At 37.5% G+C, this 22,780-nt stretch overlaps 1 protein-coding gene across 4 annotated transcripts in view; it reads left to right on the top strand.

The window, feature by feature from the left end:
• Positions 1 to 22,780, top strand: part of SLC25A17 (solute carrier family 25 member 17) — a 46,825-nt gene that overhangs the window by 1,219 nt on the left and 22,826 nt on the right. For 2 of the 4 annotated variants that reach the window (XM_082350117.1, XM_082350118.1), the window contains exons 2-3: positions 16,856 to 16,961; positions 20,112 to 20,172. In XM_082350117.1, the coding sequence (XP_082206243.1) occupies positions 20,118 to 20,172 (55 nt within the window). In that variant the 5' untranslated portion in view covers positions 16,856 to 16,961; positions 20,112 to 20,117. The remainder of the gene's footprint in view (positions 1 to 16,855; positions 16,962 to 20,111; positions 20,173 to 22,780) is intronic. The other 2 variants (XM_082350115.1, XM_082350116.1) reach the window with 1 other exon arrangement.

The following is a 22,780-nucleotide window of genomic DNA, read 5'->3' as shown; positions in this document are numbered from 1 at the left end:
CCAAGCTTTCAGCCAGTGTAAAGGTGCTGAAATGGAAGCTTGCTTGATATGCTGTAGGATAGGCATGGAGGCTTGTGTGTCTGGAGTGGAGGGAACAAAGAGGCAAAAAGGTTTCAGGAGACCAAATTGTGTAAGAATTTTAACTCTGAGTGTGAAAGACAGCTAACTAGCTATTAGAGCAAGTTATTTAGAGCATGCAGCAACTTGCAGATTTACATTTTAGACATGATCACCCTGGCTGCTCTGTTGAGAGTAGACTGTACGGGAGCAAGGGTGGAAGCAGGGAAACTGTCAAGGGACTAAGATGTTAGCAGTGGAGGTGGTGAGAAGTGATCATGAACCTGGAATATATTTTTGAGATAGAGCCACCAGGGTTTGATGGTAGATTGGATGTTGGGTGTAACACCATGAAAGTTGGTTGACTCCCAAGAGTTTGGGGCTTGAGCAACAGGAAGGATGATATTCCCATTTACTGAGATGGTGAAGACTGTAAAGGAGCAGCTTTTGGGGGAAAGATGAGAATGGTTTTGGATTTTGACTAGTTAAGTTTGAAATGCCCAAGAGTAGTCATGAGACTAGATGAGCTAACAAAGAAATGAGTGTGGACTGAGAGAAAAGTCTCAAAGACTTAGCCTTGAAACATGCCAGCATTAAGAGGTTGGGGAAATGAGAGCACCAGCAAAGGAGACTAAGGAAGGGCCACTAGGGTAGGATGAAAACTAAGAGAATGTGGTGTTATGAGAGTTGCATGGAGAAGGGTGTAGACCAACCGGGTCAGGTGCTGGTGGTGAGTCAGATAAGATGAGGACTGAGAATTAACCATTGGATTTATCAACATGATAAATCCAATGGTTAATTGAGAGGACTTGTTTTGGTGGATTAGGGGGGAGAATAGTGCAACAAAGAGAGAATGGGAAGATAGGTAATGTTTGTTCTCCTTTCTCTCAATAAATGCCATTCATTCAACATCTTTACTGAGTGCTTTTTACGTGCCATGCACTGTTATAGGTGCTAGAAATATGGAGAACAAAGTCTTTTTCTTCATGAAGTTTGCATTCCAATGGGGAAGTCAGACAATAATTGAGTAAATCAAAAAATAAATAATTTTAGATAGTGTTAAGTTTTATGAAAGAAATAAAATAAGTGTTGGCAAACTTTTTCTTTAAGGAGGCAGATGGTAAATATATAGCTGTATCGTCTCTGATGAAGCTACTCAACCCTGCCATGATAGTTTGAAAGCAGCCATTGACAATAAGTAAATGAATGGGCAGAGCTGTGTTTCAATAAAATCTTATTTATGAAACCAGTCAGTGGATCAAGTTGGCCCTTGGTCTTAGTTTTCTGAGCCCTGCTATAGACAGTGATTGGGGGTAGAGGTGATACTATCTCTATTTAACCTGCAAAGACATTTCTATTTTTTTTTTCTCTCCTTGTTGCCTATTTTTCTCTTGTTAAAAGTTCTGCTTGAAATTATGCACCCTGAATTTGCAGTGGTTTTTCTTTCTCCCATAAGCTATGTTAGATTATCTAATAGATATACTTTTGTAAAAATAATATTTTTTTCTCTTGCTTCCCTCGGGGCAGTACTGTTCCTGGCACATGTCTAAATGAGAAATTGCATTGTGTTTTGTTATTCTTTTGAACTTTCATGCCAAAGAGTGGTTCTCAAACTCTTTTTGCAAATTTTTGAGTTAAGGATAAACCACACAACATGGACCCTGCTTTCTTCTGGTTGCTACCAAAGGAAAACAATTCCACCACAAAATGTCACTACATTTGATGAGACGTTTGACGAGAAAAATGGCATTGCTTTTAATGGTATAGTACTGTGGTAATGAATGGCTCATGTTTAATTAAATGCCTTGGCCATGATGTTCAACCAAAGCTTTGAGATGATCCAGGAGAGCATAGTGGTTAAGAGCATTTGAATGCCTGACTTGAGCTAGGCAGCCTGGGCCGGAATCCTGGCATAAACTTCAGGATTTGGTATAAACTCCAGAGCTGCCTGGAGTAATTAGTTGTGGCTTCTCCCCAAAAGATTGTTGGTTCATTGTTTAAGATGTTGATGTACAACCTTTTTGAGTTGACATGTTTCATGTTTGCTTATTCACTTCTTTCCAGGTTCTACACTTTCTCACCCCAAGTGTGGTGTTATGTGCACGTGCGCGCACACACACACACACACACGTTTTAAAAATTAAACTAAACAGATTAGTGATTTTGAGTGTTTTATGCTTCACTTTGGTATAAGTGCAGATAATCTCAAGTATTTGAAAATCAGAATTGTGCTGTTTCAGGAGAATGCTTTATCTCCAGTTGATGACTATTGTCTGATACAATTAATGGCCTCGCATGTAAATACTTCTCAACATTTTGAGTATAATTAGGTTTATAATTTTATATTTTTGGTTCTCAGATTAGCTTCCAAAGATAGATTTTATTTGTAGAAGTGTACATTTGTAATTAAAAGAGATTTTATTAGTCTAGAATTTGAAAAGTGAGATTGGTTGGAATTGTCTAGGGGGTTTAGATGCCAAAACAGACTTTGGAATTGTAATGATAATTATTAATCAGTAACTTTCAGGGGTCTTCTTTTTTCCCTATTGTTTATTTAAAATTTTTTTAAAAAATTTTAATTGCATAATTTGTTTTAAAAGACTTACATTTCATTGAATAAATGCTGACCATTAAAAAATTCAAGTCATACAGAAATATGAAAGAGTTCTCCTTTCTCCTTCCACTCTACCTATTATTGTGCTGTGACTCAAAGCCCAGATATACCTCTCCTTAGAACTGTGTAAGAAGGCTTATTCAGAGCACTTTTCTCCAGTTGGTATCAAAAGAGAAAATTAGGCCCAACTATCTGACTTTGTAGCTCATACACTTAACATTACAGTGGACTTTTTACCATATAGACTCACTACCTGCCTTTTAGAAGTAGAAACCAAGTAGAACTTGTTGATTTTCTGTACAAGGCCTTCTGGATATAAAGGTCATCAGTGGAAAAGTCCCTGTCCTCAGGAAGCTCTTCTTAGGTGTATAGTGGTGGTGTGGATAAGACCCCTGGTGGTACCTAGGAAGAAGTGGTGGGCTGCCCTGTGAAGATAATGGGAAGCCCCCAAGGTTGACATATTACCAAGATTGTGCACAGTGGAAAGAGGTAAAGAAAATCAGCCCACCCATAGGAAAAGGGAATGTTGCTGTGTGGCCCAAAACATCAGACACCCACTATATCATGTTGTTAAAAAGACTTCAAAAACCATTGGCTTTTTAGTATAAAATATTCTATCATATGGGTATCCCATAATTTATGGACACTTGCATTGTTTCTAGCTTTTCACTATGGTAAATATTTAGTTTAAATGTTAATGTGACCTCCCAGCACCCCATTATGAAGAAACTATGGGATTGCTTGGTTAAGCGACTTTCCTAATGTCACTCATTGATTTATAGATTAGAAACAAAACCCTAAATTTTCAGATTCAGTTTAGTTAACTCTGATTCTAATTTGTTAAATGCCAACAACCTCACAGGGTTCTGTGGATATTAATAAAATAACTTAACTAAAACAGCTTTTTTACTGTCTGATGCATAATAGGGGCCCAATAAGTGAAAGCCATTAATCATTTTGTCCACAACTATGTTTTCTAATTTTCTATGCGTCCTAACTTGTTTGAGTTAGTTAATTTAATATTAGATTTAATAATAATATTTAGTACTTATAGAATTCCCTATCTTCTCACATCTGTTAACAACTTTGATAGGTAGGCAATATAACAAGTGGTTAAAAGTATGGCCTCTGAAACCAGACTGCCTGAGTTCAAATCCCAGCTTTGCCACTTATCACATGTGTGACCTTGGGCATGTCTCTCAATCTCTCTTGCCTCAGTTTCCTCATCTATAAACTGGGGAAGATAATAGTACTCACTTCATAGGGTTGTTTCCGAGGCTCTTAGACAAGTATCTTTATTCTCATATAGAGACAGGAAAATGGAAACAGGTATGTTAAGTGTTTTTGCCAAGATTACCAGTAAGTTATATGGTTATAGGCCTGGGGCAAGAACCCAGGTCTCCCTTCTCTGCTACTCTTCTGTTGCTATGCCTAGCTGCCTGTTCCTTCATACTTCTTGTCTCTTTTCCCCATCCCTTTGTTTAATTCAAAACTAGCCCCTGAATATCTTTAGATTTTCAGAAAAAAGTGGCATTAAATATTACATATACACATGTATAGTCAAACTGGAGGCACTTGGAAATTAATTGTTCATCAGGAGCACTTTAAACCACATATCTAACAATTTAAATGTTCAGTTCTTTTTGGAAGGGTTCTCTTTTCCACAGCTGGCTCATTCAGACCCATAGTTTGAATCTAATCAGATTCTCATAGAATTAACTTAGGTTAGTATACATTTGAGGACGTTGTATTACTTTGGTTTAGAAACCTTAAAAGGAGGTAATTAGAAAAAGTCTTCATTGTCTTTACTTCCTTGCTGTCTTATTTCATTTAGGCTTCCACTAAATTATGATTGAATTATTATATAGCTTTTAATCTTTAGGACTTCTTTGCCTCACTGCTCATCATCCAAAATATATCTTGATATCTTGATAAACTTTTTTTCAAGACTTAGTTTTTTAGAACAATTTTAGGTTCACAGCAAAATTGAGAGGAAGGTACAGAGATTTCCCATGTATCCTCTGGGCACCCCCCCAGCACCCCCCTCCGGCCAATGCACAGCCTCCCTCATTATCAATATCCCCCACCAGAGTGGTACGTTTGTTACAAATGATGAACCTACATTGGAACATCATAATCACCCAAAGTCCATAGTTTATATTAGGATTCATTCTTGGTATTGTACATTCTGTGGGTTTGGATAAATTTTGTAATGACATGTATCCACAATTACATTATTATATGGACTATTTTCACTGCCCTAAAAGTCCTCTGTGCTCTGCCTGTTCATCTCCCCCCTTCACCCCAATAAACTTTTTAGCTAATAGGGTCATTTCAGTTCACTTCTCTTAATCTTAAAGGTTCTTACGTAGTCTTGATTGGAATTATTTTTCTAACTTTAATTTGCTTCTTTATGTCTGAGTAGTCTGTGACTTAATTTTTTTTATTGAAGTAGAGTTGGTTTACAATGCCGTGCCAATCTCTGCTGTACAGCAGAGTGACTCAGTTATACACATAGAGACGTTCTTTTTTAAATATTCTTTTCCATTATGGTCTATCCCAGGAGACTGCATATAGTTTGCTGTGCTATACAGTAGGACCTTGTAGTTTATCCATTCTAAATGTAATAGTTTGCGTCTACCAACCCCAAATTCCCAGCCCATCCCTCTCCCTTCCCTCCTCCCCCTTGGCAACCACAAATCTGTTCTCTGTGTTTGTGAGTCTGTTTCTGTTTTGTAGATAAGTTCACTTGTGCCATATTTTAGATTCCACATATAAGAGCTATCATATGGTATTTATATGACTTAATCTTTTTAAAGGAACAAATATGGTAGAATAGCTGAAAAAGGGATTTGGAGTAAGACATAATTATCTGTGTCATCTTGGGTCATTTATGTTTTCTTTCTGAACCTGAGTTTTCTGATCTATAAAATGAAAACATAACACTTTACTTACTGGGTTCTCCTGAGAAGCAAATGTGGCAACACTTGTGGAGTACCTAATTACAATACTTGTAATAGTGTAGTAAGGCCATAATCATTCGTTTCTTTTTCAGAGATATTCTTGAAAATACAGTATTTGTACCCAATTTTAGAAATTCAGTGGAATTGAGATTTTCTCTCATCTTGTATGATCAACTGTATCCATTCACTTGTAACAGATGATCTCGGCTTTTGCTCTAGATAAAATAGAGGCTACTTGGGATGAGCTTTCTAACGTTTCTGTTTTTTCTGTTACAGAATCAACTACAATTGTACCCAGTATTTCCTACATTGTGCTGATCTCAGGAAAAACAGATGTGGCTGGTCTCTGCTATCTTGATTCCGCCCCCCCCTCAACCCCCACCCCCGCCCAACTTACACCACCCACAGTTATCTTTTGGGACTTTGCTCCATTCATTTTCACTTCTTTCCTATAGCTTTAATCTTTTTCCATTGTTTTTCAGCCCCGTCCTGTAATAAAACCATACCGATCCAGTCTACACACTGCCTTCTTAGGTGCTGCTCATTCTCCTTCCCTTTATGCTAAGTTTATTTAATGACTATTCTGTACTTCCTGCCTCTCCTCCTCATCCTGCTCTGATTGCTGGAACTGCTCTTCCATAGGCCTTCACTGACTTTCTGATGGCTTAGTCTGCTGACTCTTTTTCCATTCTTATTTGATTCGACTTCTTCGTAGTATTTTACACTGTTGACCCTCCTACCTTCTTGAAGCTCCTTCTGAAAGAGCAGTTATTCTTTATTTTTTAAAAATTAATTAATTAATTAATTTTTGGCTGCATTGGGTTTTCATTGCTGCGCATGGGCTTTCTCTAGTTGTGGCGAGCGGGGGCTACTCTTTGTTGCGGTGTGCGGGCTTCTCACTGTGGTGGCTTCTCTTGTTGTGGAGTTCGGGCTGTAGGTGCGTGGGCTTCAGTAGTTGTGGCACACGTGCTCAGTAGTTGTGGCTCGTGGGCTCTAGAGCACAAGCTCAGTAGTTGTGGCGCGCAGGCTCTAGAGCGCAGGCTCAGTAGTTGCAGCACATGGGCTTAGTTGCTTCGTGGCATGTGGGAATCTACCCGGACCAGGGCTCGAACCCGTGTCCCTTGCATCGGCAGGCGTATTCTTAACCACTGTGCCACCAGGGAAGTCCCTTTATTTTTTACTAAATGACAGTTGCTCTTTTGGAAGGAGTGTAAGTAACCGTTGCTAATTTTAGGACCCTGATTAATATTGAGCCCTACTGCTAAAAAATGCTGTAAAAAGGATATATAGGAAGCAACATTTGTTGAATGCCAACTGTGTACTTGGAATGATGCTGGGTCTTTCCATAAGTTAATTCTCACTTCTCACAGCAACCTCCACATTTTTTATTGGTCCCAAAATTACAAATGGGGAGACTGAGGCATGGAGATTTGAAGTAATTTATTGTACAGTATGTACTATAGCTGAGACCAGAACCCCAGTTTATTTTATTCCAGAGCCCATGCTTTTTCCGTTGGGCACTCAGGTGTGTTATCTATTAAGCCTTTTGTTTAACTTGTGTATCTTTGAATGGTTATGAGAGTTAGCTTGTTTGTTGTATCAGGGGAAAGACTTAAATTAACTCTGATTAGGTAAATAACATTTTTGAATGTGAAAGCCACAATAAGTGGCTTTCATCTTTGGAATTTAATTAGCTCCAGATCTACCACTGACAGTGTATTTTAGTTGATTTCTTTTTAAAATAATCTTCTGTCCAGTAATGCCATATACTTCATCAGGAGATGCTATACACTGATTTCAGTTGTGCTCCTGTGACTCAACCACCATTTCTGGACTCCTCTGGAAATTGACTTTGGAACTAGCATTGCATTTTTTTGGATTATTTTTCATCCTTCAAGGGTGAAGTAGCATTTTGGGAATGGTTGGATTTGGTTAGTAGGCCATCATTGTTCGTACTTAAAGGGCATGATACTCTGCTTCTGTATTTATGTGTGTCCCTGTCTGTTATTTCCATAAGATTGCACACGCTTGCAGAACCAAGCCTTGACCAAGTTTACCCTACTGTTTCCTTCTGACTTTGTGGTGTTGAGTACTTCAGTTCAGCACCACGTGTGTTTGTGTCAGCCAAATTAAAAGGTAGACTGGATATTTATTGACTGGGTATTTATGCTGGTGCAGGATCTTTATTGCAGCATGCAGGATCTTTTAGATGTGGCATGCCGGATCTTTTAGTTCTGACATGTAGGATCGAGCTCCCTGACCAGGGATAGAACACGGGCCCCCTGCATTGGGAACATGGAGTCCTAGCCATTGGACCACCAGGGAAGTCCCTGATTCTTTCTTTTATAGTTCTTTTTTAGTTCTTCTGGTAGATATCCCTTCTCTGTTTTCCTAGCCACCACTCAAAGTGATTCAAGGCCTTAGTATTTTAAATCAGATGTACTTTGCTAAAGCAGTGTTTGTATTTGTGCTCTGGTCTTGCAGGTTGAAAGCTTTAAGGTTACTTGGATGGCTCCCTAAAAGGCCTTTGGTGTGTCTTTTAATCAGATACTTGTGTACAAAGGGCCTAATTTAAGATTTTCTGGGTTTTTTTCTCCCTGATCTTGTCATTTTCCTAATTTTCACGTCCAGGTGAAATGGTAGCTATTTTATGTTTGTTTTGATTTGCATTTGTTTACTATTTGTTACACTACAAAATTTTATAAATTTTTGGAGGCAGGGTGATTAAGTTAAGAATAAACTTCTTAGTTCACTTGTTAAATATCCAAGGAACATAGAAGAGAGGTGGTAGATGCTATGGGGTAATAGATTCAAAATGCAAATATGTCACCAACCTGCCCATATACAATCTTATGAAATAAAAACAAAATAGAATAAATAGCAAAGGAATAAACACACTCACAAATACTTTAAAATATTTATTTGCTAAGACTAGCAACAGTCCATTGTAAAATACCTAAAATGGGATTCCTGTTTCTAAGGAGCTTATCAAACTTTCTCCTGAAAACTTCCCTTTATAATTAAAAAAAAATCTGTATAAAATATTTTTTAAAAAACAGTTACTTCTTAAAAATGTTAATAAGGTGACAGGAAGGTAAGGAACTTTTAGAACTAGAGAATGAGTGAAGTCAGGACCCAGAGTCAAGGAGAGCAGTCTTTGCCCTGTAGGAATTGCTTAGCCAGGTAGACACAAGCTTTAGATTTGTAGCTTCCAGAGATACAGGGAAGAAAAGAAAGAGCCCATTCTGTCCAAGATAAGAAGTCCAGTAGGGGATCACCGAATAAACCTGAAATCCCAAAGGAATGTGGTATAAAGGTAAATGGGAAATAAACTTACTCCTCCCCAGGAAAATCGGCTGTCTCCAACCTTGGCACTAATTTGAGAGAGGAAATCACCACTGACATTTTGAAGCCACAAGTCCTCCCTTAGGTTGCAGCCTGAATTCTCACTATTTGATTGGAAAACCTAAAGTGAGTAACTTAGAGCGATTCCAGGTTGGTGGGTCCCCAGAGTGCTTGGCAGAAATCCTTTCCAGAGGTACTTACCTTTATCAGGTCTAAAAGAAAGCCCCAAAATAAAATTTTAAGGGGAATGAGCAGCTCGATCCAAACTAATGAAACTCACAGAGAAACAAGGCAATGTGAACAAGAACAGTAGACAGGAGCACCAATCAGAAAATGGACTTCTCAGTCACAATCTAAAAAGCTGTTTAGTCTGTATAAGAAAATAAAAAGCTAGAAAATATGTGCAAAGAACAAGAAACTAAGATTGGCCAAGCAGATTTGAAAATCAACCACGTAGAATATTTAGAAATGGAAAGTAAAATAACTGAAATTTAAAAATTGATTGTGTGATAGTCATGGGAACACTAAATATTGATTTAAGCAAAAAATCAAAACTCTTAGAGGGCTGGCACAAGAAGCAGAGGGGAATATGAGAGCTAAATTCTTACCCTCCGTAATAGGTGAATAATGTCTAAAATTGATGAATCAAAGGATACCAGGATATTTTAAAGTTATATAGAGATGTGTAAATTACAAAAGATACAGCTAAAAGAAAATATTTTCCTCTGGGGAGGAAGATTGTATAAAATGGGCAGGAACTACTTATTTTGTCATTTATATTATACATGACTTTTTAAACTATGTGCATGCTCTGCTTTGATCAAATAAACATTTAAAATTAAAATACTTAATGCATAGCTATGAATTGATCATTGTTGAAGCTGAGTGATGGGTTCAAATTCAAGCGTTTTTATACCATATTAGACACAGCTGAAGATAGAATTAGTGAGCTAAAGGATAATTTAGCTGAAACCTGATTCTCACTTGCAATGATTGTAGTCAGGAAACTGGAATGTTTTCTACATTTTGCTAAGAGAAAATGACTTCCTACCTAGAATGCTATGTCCAGTGAAAAGTTTAAAAACATACGCGAAATAGAGACATTTTCAGATCATCAAAAGCAGTTTGCCACCAGCAAGATTCTCACTTGGAGAAATTCTAAACCTAATGAATATTTTTAGAATTGATAAGTTAGGAATATATGTTGTAATTACTAGATAGCTTGTAAAAGAATTAGAAACTATATTTATAACTTAAAATTTATTGGAAGCTCTAGTCAAGAAAGCAGTAAAGGGCAGAAAAAGCAACATAGAACATATATGACACATAGCACAAAATAAGATGACAACTGGGAATTCCCTGGTAGTCCAGTGGTTAGGACACCGGGCTTTCACTGCTGTGGCCTGGGTTTGATCCCTGGTCGGGGAACTAAGATCCCACAAGCTGCATGGCATGGCTAAAAAAAAGATGACAACTATAAATCCAAATAAATGTTAATGAACTAAGTGCTTCAGTTAAAAGAGATTGTGCTAGATTGTTTTTAAAAAGGGAAAAATGCTATTTATAAAAGATATGTCTAAAAGAAAAGGATACAGAAAGTTTGAAAGTAAAAATGTGAGAAAAGACATGCTAGACAAATACTAACCCAAAACTGTTAACATCAGATAAAATGGACTTTATAGTAATGTCATTACTAGAGATCAAGAGAATGACATCATAGAGAAAAAGGCTCAGTATGTCAGGAAAATAAAGCAGTTTTAAGTTTGTGTTCATCTAATAGTCTCAATATGTTTAAAGCAAAAATTAATAAAACTTTAAGAGGAAATATACCAACCCATCATCGAAGTAGCAGATTTTAATATATCTTTCAGTAATTGATAGAACAAGAAAGGAGGGAAAAAATATAGAAGATTAAATATGTATTTAACAAACTTGACCTAATAGATACATACAGAACATTGTACCCAACAACTGCAAAATACACATTATTTTCAAGCCAAACATGGAAAAGTTATGAAAACTGACCATTTACTGGGCTGTAAAGCAAAACTTAAATTTTGAAAAAGTTTTGAAATAGTACAGAATGCTTGAAGCACAGTGCAATTAAGCTAGCAACCAGTAACAAGGTAACTTTAAAATATAAATACATATATACATATTTATATAAAGAACATATGTTTGGGAATTAAACACATTACTGAATGATCTATGGGTTAAAGAAGAAGAAATCATAATGGAAATAAGAATGCATTTAAAACTGAGTGATAGCACAGATGGTGCGTACTAAAACTTGTAGCTATACTGAAAATCAGTCATCACTGAAAAAAATTAAAATTCCTAAGTAAGTGGGAAGGCATCCTCTGAATAAGTGGATTGGAGACCAATATTGTTAAGATGGCAATACACCCTAAAAGGATCTACAGATTCAGTGTACTCCCTATCAAAATTCCAGTCTGCTTTTTTGTAGAAATTGATAAGATGATCCTAAAGTATATATGAAAATGCAAGAGATCTAGAATAGCCAAAAAAACTTGAAAAAAAAAAAAAGTTAGAGGACTCATACTTCCCAATTTCAAAACTTAGTACAGAGCTACAGTAATCAAGAGACTGGTGCTGGCATAAGGATAGACGGGTAGATCAACAACAGAATTGAGAATCCAAAAAATAAACCTACAAATCTGTGTTCAAGGATGCCAAGGAACATCAATGGGGAAAGAACAGTCTCCAATAAATTGTGCAGGGACAACTGGACATCCACATGCAACAAAATGAAGTTGGACCCCTACTTCACACCATACACAAAAATTTACTCAAAGTGAACCACAGACCTAAATGTAAGAACTAAAACTACAAAACTCTTAGATGAAAACGTTGGCATAAATCTTTACGACCTTGGATTAGGCAGTGGTTTCTTAGATATAATGCCAAAAGCACAAGTAATAAAAGAAAAAAATATGTAAATTGGACTTGATCAAAGTTAAAGCTTTTTGTGCTTCAGATACTATCAAGAAATTGAAGACAACAGAATGGAGAATATATTTGTAAGTCATTTATCTGATACAGTGTCTGGTATCCAGAATATGTAAAGACTGCTTACAACTCAGTAATAGAAAGGCAAATAGCCCAATTAAAAAATGCACAAAGGATATGAATAGACATTTCTCCTGTGAAGTTATATGAGTGGCCAATAAACACATGAAAAAATGCTGGATGGCATTAGTTATCAGAGAAATGCAAATCATAACCACAATGAGATGCTATTTCACACCCACTAGGATGGCTATAGTCAGAAAGCACAGGTAATGACAAGTGTTGCAAGGATATGGAGAAATCTGAAACCTTGTTTTGCTGGTGGGAATATAAAATTATGTAGTCACTGTGGAAAACAGTTTTGTAGTTCCTCAAAATGTCAAACATAGAACCATATGACCCAGCAATTCCACTCCTAGAGAATTGAAGACATCCATATGAAAACTTGTTACAGGAATGTTCGTAGCAGCATTTTTCATAAAGCCAAAGAATGGAAACAACCCAAGTCCATCAACAGATGAATGGATAAACAAAATGTGATATATCCATATAATAGAATATTTTTCAACCATAATATAGAACGAGCTTTTTTTTTTTTTTTAATATTTATTTATTTGGCTGTGCTGGGTCTTAGTTGAGACATGTGGGATCTTCGTTGTGGCATGTGGGATCCTTAGTTGAGGCATGTGGGCTCTTAGTTGCGGAGTGTGGGATATAGTTCCCTGACCAGGGATCAAACCTGGGCCCCCTGCATTGGGAGCGTGGAGTCTTAGCCACTGGACCACTAGGGAAGTCCCCGTGGATGAGCCTTGAAAGAAGCCAGCCACAAAAGATCATGTGTTATTTGGTTCCATTTACATGAAATGTGCAGAAGAGGCAAAATAGAGACAGAAAATAGATTAGTGGTTGCCAGGGTGTGGGAGGAAGAGAATGGAGAGTGACTGCTAATGGGTATGGGTTTTCTTTTAAGGTGATAAAAATGTTCTGGAATTAGTAGTGGTGAATGTTGGGCAACTTTGTGAATATATGAAAAACCACTGAGTTGTAAAGAAAAAAACTTGTCAGATACAGCTAAAATACCTCGAGGGAAATGAGTAGCTTTTAAATCAAGTTTGAAAAAGAAGAAAGACTTAAAATCAGTGAGCTAAGCATCCATCTCAACAAGTTAGATAAGAATATAAAAATAAATGCAAACAAAGGAAAAGGAAGGTAATAGAGAAGAAATTAGCAAAATAGAAAATATAAACACAAAATGTGCTGACGTGGTATGTTTTCAGTTATTTGTTGAGAATGAAAATTTGGTTATGAAAATAAAACAATATGTGACCACATATTGTTGGTAAAATAATGATCTCACCCACCCCTAACAAAAATCTAAGCCATGGTACAATCATTATTGTCTTAAAGGTGAAGAAATATGCTATATTCCAGTAACTTCCGAACCTACATTTCTATCCTGGAATCTCTGGAACTCCAGATGGATCTGGCTACCTGCTGGACGTCTTCAAGTAGATGTCTTTGAGGCACTTAAAATACAGCTAATGCAAAGACAAACTCAATATCTCTTGCCCCAGAATTGCTCCTCCTGCAGTATTTACCATCTCTGTTAATGACAACACTGTCTCCCTGTTTTTTCAAGCCAGAAACCTGGGAGTTGTCCTTGAGTTCTACTTCTTCCAGACTCCCCACATCTGTCCAGTCGGTCACTAGAATAGTCCTTAATATACTTAGCAAAAAGCCTTTGATTGACCTCTGCTTACCCCTAGTCTTTCATTCCCTTCTTGGTTGTGCTCTGTATATTCTGACAATAATAGCCTTTCAGTTTCCAGGATGTTCAGGTCACTTCCAGACTGCCACTTGCTTTTCCTTTCAGCATCCTATTAGATGCCTTTTATCAACTATCTAGTATCCCTGTCACTAAAAAAAAAAACAAAAAAAACCCCCAAGCCGCTAATAAATGATTCCCCAAGCCTCTAATAAATGATTCCCCTAAGGTATTAATTATAGGCTATATTTATTTTTCCTAGAGTTATTTGCCTTTTGAAGAGTTTCCTGGAGAGGGTAGTGTCCAACCCAAAGGTCATGTGGTGTTTTCAACTGCTTATGTCACACTGGTATAACATCAGCTGAAAGGAATATTAGAAGTGATATGTTAAATAATAAAGTTTTTAAATAATGTACTGTTTTTCATGTTAAATGGCATGTTTATAACAGCAGTTCTCAAACTATTTGGTCTCATAATTTCTTTATACTCTTAAAAATTATTGCAGACTCTGAAGAGCTTTTGCTTATGTGGTAATAACTATTGATATTTATTGTATTAGAAATTAAAACTGAGAAATTAAGATATTTATTTGCCAAAAATATTAAACCTGTTACATGTTAACATAACATTTTTTAAAACTGTATTTTTCCCCCAATAGTAAGAGAGGCAGTGTTTTGTATTTTTGCAAACCTCTCTAATGTTAGACTTAGTAGAAGGTAGCTGGAGCCTTTTATCTGCTTCTGCATTCAGTCTGTTACAATATCACACATCACGGAGCCTCTGGAAAACTTCAGTACACACTGTGAGAAAATGAGAATGATAAAGGCAAAAAACGTAGGCATTATGTTGTAGTATTTTTATGAAAATAGCTTTGATCCTGCAGACCCCTGGAAAGGGTTTGGGGACTTTAAAGGATCCCCAGACCATACCTTGAGAATCCCTACGCTATATTATTCTCTTGTATTCTGATGTCTTTTTTTCAGGTTTTTTTTTTTTTTTTGGCCGCACCGCACTGCATGACTTGTGGGATCTTAATTCCCTGACTAGGAATCGAACCCGCGCCCTCGGCAGTGAAAGTGCAGGGTCTTAACCACTGGATCGCCACTGATCGCCAGGGTATTCCCCTGATGTCTTTTTGAAAAAAATATTTGCTTTTTCGTCATTTCAAAACTAAAACTAACACGTACTTATTGTTTACAAATAATAATTATACAGAGATGCATCACAAGAGAAATGGAAGCCACCTTTAATTCCTTCCTCTCCTTGTATAGTCCCTGTTAAGAATTTCCCGGATTTTGTGTGTGTATGTGTGTGTTTGTATTGTGTATACTTTTACAATTAGAAGAGAAAAATGAAAAGTCACTTATATCTTGATTGCAAAACGGTTGAGAACTGAGGTAGAACAGTGAACGGTAGAACTTGGAGTTGAAGAGAGCTAGGTTCTAACTCCGCCTCTGCCACTCTGGCTTTAGGCAGACCTCTTAACAACCCTGGCCAAGACTTCTCAGTTCACAGGGGAAGGGTCTGCACTGCTAGGTGGTCTCTGAAGGCTTTTCCAGCTCCAGGTGCCAGTGCGGTGTAGGAATTCATTTGCTTTCCCAGCTCCAAATAGTTAAATGCCAGAAGGGGATGGTAGAATGTTGTGACTAAAAATGTTTGGTTTTGGTGAGATACAAGACGGTTGTTTCTCTGGAAATAGAGTCTTTCAAATTGTAATTGTTGTCAACAATAGAACTCCCACTCAGAAGGTTAGAATTCTGTGGGACTCAAAATAATGGGTTGATTTGTGTGCCTCTCTGGCACAACAGTATTGTACCTTGTAGTTACCTTCTCAGTATTTTTTGCCTTCTAATTTTATGTAAGTGAACAGGCAGTCCTAGGGGAAAAAAAACAACACTCAGTATTTATGAAAAGAGGAATTTAATTCAAATTCTGAAAAATCATATGATTGTATAGCTTAGCATAAGACTTGCATATATAATAAATATTTTCCTTCAGGTAACAGCTGCTTACGAAAACAGTCATCTATCTGTGTGTTTGCTTGGTCAGGAGACAAATATAGCAAATCCCCAGTGTACAGAATAGCTATGTTCTAAATTTACCTTTAGCATTTGCAGTACACTTTCTCATAGATATTAAGTTTATTTGTAGGTGGATACAGTCATACATTTATTAACAAGTTCAGGGCTTATGCTATGCCAGGCTCTCTGCTGGGTTTCCAGACTAATCCGTAAAAAAACCAATTTTTTTTGACACATAAAATAGGTCCCATATTACTATATTGCCTTTACTTTAAAGCTGATTTTTAGTTCTATATTAGTAAATTTTTAAGTTTTAATTACAACAGTGGTTAAGTGTGTGGACTCTGGAGCCAGACGGACTACGTTCAAATACTGATTCTGCCACCTGCAAAGTGTATGACTTGAGAAAAGTTGCAAAACCTCTTATTATCTTTTTCCTCATCTATAAAATGGAGAGAATAATAGTATTTAGCTCATATGGTGGTTGTGAGGATTCAGTTTTTTTTAAATTGAGATGTAACTCACATAACAAAATTAACCATTTTAAATTGTACAGTTCAGTGGTATTTAGTCTATTCACAATGTTGTGCAACCATTACCTCTATCTCATTCCAAACCATTTTGAATAGATAAACAAAATGTCATATTATACATACAAGGGAATTTTACTCGGCCATAAAAAAGAAAGAACTGATACATACAAAGTGGATAAACTTTGAAAACACTGTGCTGAGTGAAAGAAGCCAGACACAAGAGGTCACATCTTGCACGATTGTTTTTATATGAAATGTCCAGAATATGTACATCTATAGAGACAGAAAGCAGATTAGTGGTTGTCAGGGCTGAGCGGAGGGGGAAGTGGGGCATGCCTGCTTAACAGGTACAGGGTTGTCTTCGTGGTGATGAAAATATTCTGGAACATGATACAGGTGGTGGTTACACAATATTAGGAATGTACTAAATGTCACTGAATGGTATACTTTCAAGTGGTCGATTTTATGTTATGGGAATTCCACTTCAATTAAAAAAATAATAATAACAAAGCCCCTTGATCACTTAGACTCGCAAAAAAAAATCCTCGCAATGAACACCAAGGAGCCTGCTTAACCCTATGGGTTTCTACTCTTCTTTGTGGCCCCAAGGAGGTTCAGCTAATCATTTAAAGGGTATGTGTTATATTTTATTTTTTAATTTCTAAAATATGTTATATTTTAGTTAACAGTTCTAGGTATTTTGTAGTGTGTGGTCTATGCCAGCGTATTGCTGGCAGTGGAAACCCCCATTTCACCCTTACATCTTTAACTCTCACATTTAAACTTAGGTTTTTTTGCCAAAACCTGGAATAAATTCATGTGTGTATGTGTATATCCTCTTCTTAAATAGGGTAAAACTAGTAAGCTTTTTATTTCCTTGCCACTGCGCGCCCCTCCCCCTGCCTGTACTTGTTTACTGCCGCCGGCTTCCAGGAATTGTGGTGTAAAGGTGGCATGGGTTCTGGCAAGATGTGACAGTGGCTAGGTCTGAGCGTTTCTGCCCACCTCAGGCAAGTTCAGGTTTCCATATTCACAGTCACTGCCTGGGATGGGGCCTGCCTGGCTGTGGTGGTCACGGTACCAGCTAGTCAACCGGAAAGTCACCCCAGAGCGCCCTTCTGCTTCCCTGGGCTAGGCCCCACCATTTGCAGTAATCCTGTTTTATTAGTTTTCTATTGCTGTTGTAACAAGTTACCAGATTGAATGGTTTAAAACAACACAAGTTTAATATCCGTAGGTCCGTAGGTCAGAAGTCTGATGCACAGCTCACTGAACTAAAATTAAGGTGTCAACCGGGTCATGTTCCTTTCTGGAGGCTCTTAGGAGAAAATCCATTTCCTTGCTTTTTCTGGCTTCTAGAGGCTGCCCACATTCCTTGGCTAGTGGCCCCTTTGTCCATCTTAAAGCCAGCCATGATGGGTTGAGTCCTCCATTGCCTCACTCCCACGTACTCTTCCACTTTTTATTTTATTTATTTTGGCTACGTTGGGTCTTGGTTGCTGTGCGAGGGCTTTCTCTATAGTGGCAGCGAGCGGGGGCTACTCTTCATTGCGGTGCGCGGGCTTCTTCTTGTGGTGGCTTCACGTTGAAGAGCACGGGCTCTAGGTGCGCGGGTTCAGTAGTTGTGGCTCGTGGGCTCTAGAGCGCAGGTTCAGCAGTTGTGGCACACGGGCTTAGTTGCTCCGCGGCATGTGGGATCTTCCCAGACCAGGGCTCGAACCCGTGCCCCCTACATTGGCAGGCGGATTCTTAACCACTGCGCCACCAGGGAAGACCTACTCTTCCACTTTTAAGGACCCTTATGATTACGTTGGGCCCACTCAGAAAATCCAGACTAAACTCCCTATTTTAAGATCAGCCAATTAGCAGCCTGCCATGTAATGTAACATGTTCACAAGTACTGTGGTTTAGAATGTGTTCATCTTTCAGGGGGCCATTATTCTGCCTGCCATAGCTATCTTCTGTGCATTTCGGTCTGTGATTTCTTCTTTCAGAACAGCCTCACTCTGCTATTCTTTTAATTTCTGATCCACCATTCAGACCCCTTTTGTTTTTCTGTACAACACTTTTATATATAAATCTTCTCTCTCATGATTAGTGATTGGAATGGGGAGGAGGCAATGGTAGGTTTTCAGTTCACCATCTGGATCCAGTCTTTCCAGTACTAATACATTTTTAAGTGTTTTTTATTTTTACAGATTTGAGTTTTTTATGCTAGTCCTTGAGGAGGTAATAGACTTTTGAGCTCTTTGGACAGACTGTTCTCTTTATCTTGGTGTAAAATGTACTTTAAGGTTTCAAGGTAGATAGGGCAGGGTCTTCTAAGTTAGGAAACTTCAGGTGTCTATTTAAAGCTGACAGGGAAGAGGGATGGAGGTGATCCAATTGTTTGAAAAAGTAGTTTCCAGGCAGGACTTTTCTGCATAGATGTGCTAGTACCACGTGATAGGAAGTAAAGGCCTTAATAACCTTGATAAGCGTTCTCCAGCTTTCCAGCCCCCATTTTTCTTGGAAATTGCCTGTAAGGTGAGCAAGGATGCCGGAAGAATAGATTTGTAGACTGTAAACCTTTACAGATCCAGTGTTTCTTGAAATATTAAGTATTATCTGGTTCCTGCTAGGAAAGATCATTTATGTGGGAGCCATCTAAATTGTATAAATAACTGAAAGTAGAGTGAATTTAATAAACATTTATTTAAGAATCTATGGTATACAAAGAGATAAATGGATATTCTTACAATCCGGTGGAAGAGTTAGGTTTCACTGCAATATGAGTGCTCTAAGAGACATATAAACAAGTGCTGTGGGAACACAGAGGAACCTGATGGGTAGGGGTGGTAACATTTAATTTGAGTCTCAAAGAGTAACTAATAGGGGACAATACAGTGTTCTCCCTTGTCAAACAGGCTGATCTATTTAAATAGATAAGAGACCTAGAACATTTTTGTTCTTATCTGTAAAGTTGACCTAGTTTCCCATTGTTATCATGATAAAAATATGTATGTTACTGTTATTATATCAGTAGCTTAAAACTTGACCTTATGCCTGAGAATATATACCACTGGGCCTGCATCTAGGTTGAGAACCATAAACCCACCTGGAGATATCATGCATATAATTTTATCCCTAACTGTATACTTGTGGTTTTTATCTGTCATAGGGCCTTATGAATGAAAAGACTGGTTGTTGGCTTCTTTTTTTTTTCCAGTGATAATTTTTGTCGTGTTATCTTGGATAAATTATTTATAGAATTTTTAGCAAAGATATTGTCCCTCTTTTTTAAAATACAAGCAAACAGAACTATTTTAAAGAACAATATGATTCTTAAACCCCTTTTACTTTGTGGTGAATATATTGATTAAGCAGAGAGTATAGAAATACATATCTGTTTGATCACTAGGTTTTTTGGTTTCTGGGAGTATCAGAGGAGAGCATAGGAGCAGTAACTGACAAGTAAAAGGTTAAAAATCCATTTACCTGCTGTCTCTGACATGTGTCCTAGGTTGTAAATCCCTAAGTTTGTCATCTCCAGGGACCCACTACATTTTCTTTTTCAATATCAGAGAGAAAGAGATTTCTTCTGGAAAATTGAATATGTCTGTTCAAGTATGTAACTACCGAAGTTTGAACACTAATGATCCCAATAGATAAAAATATTCTGTCTATTTGTTCACTGAAAATTTGATCTGATCCATTGATAATAATGAACTTTTGTTCATTTAAAAGTTGTGGCTCATTATTTTTGTGATACTGTAATGGCTAAAGGCTTTTCAAACTTTTCAGGGAAGCATGACAGCAATGACAGTATTTTTTCCCTTGGATACAGCTCGACTTCGACTTCAAGGTAAGTATCTTATTGTCATCATATTCCTGTTCATTTGGTATCAGGAAGCAAACATACTTCTCTACTAAGTTCTAAGTTAACATAGGATTTTCCGTTTCATTAGAAATCTGTTGTCCATTTTCACTAACTTTAAATACTTTTATTTTTGATGTTTGTGAATGAGTCATAGCCTCAGCCATTTTCTAATCTGAGAGACCTGAGTGGGCTTGCATTAGTAATTTTGAATCATTACAGTTCATTCTAATAAACAATATGACTTTTGAAAGGCACAATGTAGAGATTTTTTTTTTTTACTGGGGGTAGGTTTTCTGGAAAGAGGACAGAGAATAGGAAACATGGTGGAGCCAAATGCCATTGTCACTGCTCATGTAGGCACGTAGTCCTAGTCTCCCTCTTTCACTTTATAGGGCTATGCGACTTTCTGTAACTCCTGCTTGTTCTTTCCTCAGTATTTTTCAACTTGAAATTATAAACCTATGCCAGAACTTACATGAAGAGATAAGAGTAAGATTAGCTTTGAATAAACTAATTCCTATATTAAAATCCTTCATGACTACTATTTTTAATTAATTTTAGAGATTTTGGAAAGGTAATAATTTTATATGACTCCAAAACCAAAATACATAAAAAGATAGGCAGTACAGTGAAAAATCTCACTCTAGACTGTCTCCTTTTCTCTCCCCTGTAGATAATGTCTTTATTAGTCTCTCAAAGAGCCCTGAGAGTTTCTTTATGTAGAAAAACAAGCAAATAATATATATTCTCAATTTCCTCTCTTTATTACTCAAAAAGCATACTTTTCACACTGTTCCATATCTTGCATTTTTCACTTAACAGCATTTTTAAAATATCTTTATTGGAGTATAATTGCTTTACAATGGTGTGTTAGTTTCTGCTATACAACAAAGTGAATCAGCTATATGTATACATATATCCCCATATCCCCTCCCTGTTGAGACTCCCTCCCACCCTCCCTATCCCACCCCTCTAGGTGGTCACAAAGCATCAAGCTGATCTCCCTGTGCTATGCAGCAGCTTCCCACCAGCCATCCATTTTGCATTTGGTAGTGTATATATGTCAATGCTACTGTCTCACTTCGTCCCAGCTTCCCCTTCCTCCCCATGTCCTCAAGTCCGTTCTCTACGTCTGGGTCTTTATTCCTGCCCTGCCACTAGGTTCATCAGTACCGTTTTTTTAGATTCCATATATGTGTGTTAGCATACGGTATTTGTTTTTCTTTTTCTGACTTACTTCACTCTATATAACAGACTCTAGGTCCATCCACCTCATTACAAATGACTATTTTGTTCCTTTTTATGGCCGAGTAATATTCCATTGTATATATATGCCACACCTTTATCCATTCATCTGTCGATGGACATTTAGGTTGTTTCCATGTCCTGGCTACTGTAAATAGTGCTGCAATGAATATTGTGGTACATGTATCTTTTTGAATTATGGTTTTGTCAGGGTATATGCCCAGTAGTGGAATTGCTGGGTCATATGGCAGTTCTATTTTTAGTTTTTTAAGGAACCTCTATACTGTTCTCCATAGTGGCTGTATCAATTTACATTCCCACCAACAGTGCAGGAGGGTTCCCTTTTCTCCACACCCTCTCCAGCATTTATTGTTTCTAGATTTAAAAAAAAATAAATTTAATTAATTAATTAATTTATTTTTGGCTGCGTTGGGTCTTCATTGCTGCGTGCAGGCTTTCTCTAGTTGTGGCAAGCGGGGGCTACTCTTCGTTGCGGCGCGTGGGCTTCTCATTGTGGTGACTTCTTGTTGCAGAGCACGGGCTCTAGGTGCACAGGCTTCAGTGGTTGTGGCATGCAGGCTCAGTAGTTGTGGCTCGTGGGCTTAGTTGCTCCACAGCATGTGGGGTCTTCCTGGACCAGGGCTCGAACCCGCGTCCCCTGCATTGGCAGGCGGATTCTTAACCACTGTGCCACCAGGGAAGTCCCCATATGCTAATTTGTTTCTGTAAGTTCTATGGGATAAATTCCCAGAAGTGGGATTGTTTGATCAAAGGGCAAATGTTTGTAATTTTGATAGTTATTGTTAGATTGCCTTGTACAGGGGTTTCCTAATTTGCCATCCCATGAGCCATACAGGTACCAATTTTAATTCTTAAGAAATCGGTTCATTTTCCTATTTTTATGTTCTCAAGATAGTCTTCAGATATGGGTAAGAAATTTGAAGTTAATTAAGGTAGGTTTTGTTTTCATTTAGAATGCCAAAAGCAGAGTTCCCATCTTTTTGAGACCTTTTTTTTAGATTAGGGAACAGAGCACAGGGTTAAAACTTTGCAAACTTGAATTTTAATCCCGGCTCTGCTGCCAACTACATGTGTCCTTCACAGCTTTGTGTCTGTAACCTCTTCTCTGAAAGGGAAATAGTAATTTATTTCCTCTCTACTTTATAAGATATTAAGATAAAAAGGAGAATATATAACTTTGAAAAAAAAACTAGAGAGCCCTATGAAATGTAAGAAATAAATTTCTCCTGTTACATCTTTTACTTTGGAAATTAGGTATTGAATTAAAACGCTTTATGGTTCATGAATAACAGATGAAACCATGGAATCAATAGTAGGGAATTTAGCA

The sequence above is a fragment of the Balaenoptera borealis genome, assembly GCF_965194805.1.
Source record: "Balaenoptera borealis genome assembly, chromosome: 13".
Classification (NCBI taxonomy): Eukaryota; Metazoa; Chordata; class Mammalia; order Artiodactyla; family Balaenopteridae; genus Balaenoptera; species Balaenoptera borealis.
The sequence above is the reverse complement of the archived record's forward strand: the minus strand, read 5'-3'. Positions and strand labels throughout refer to the sequence as shown.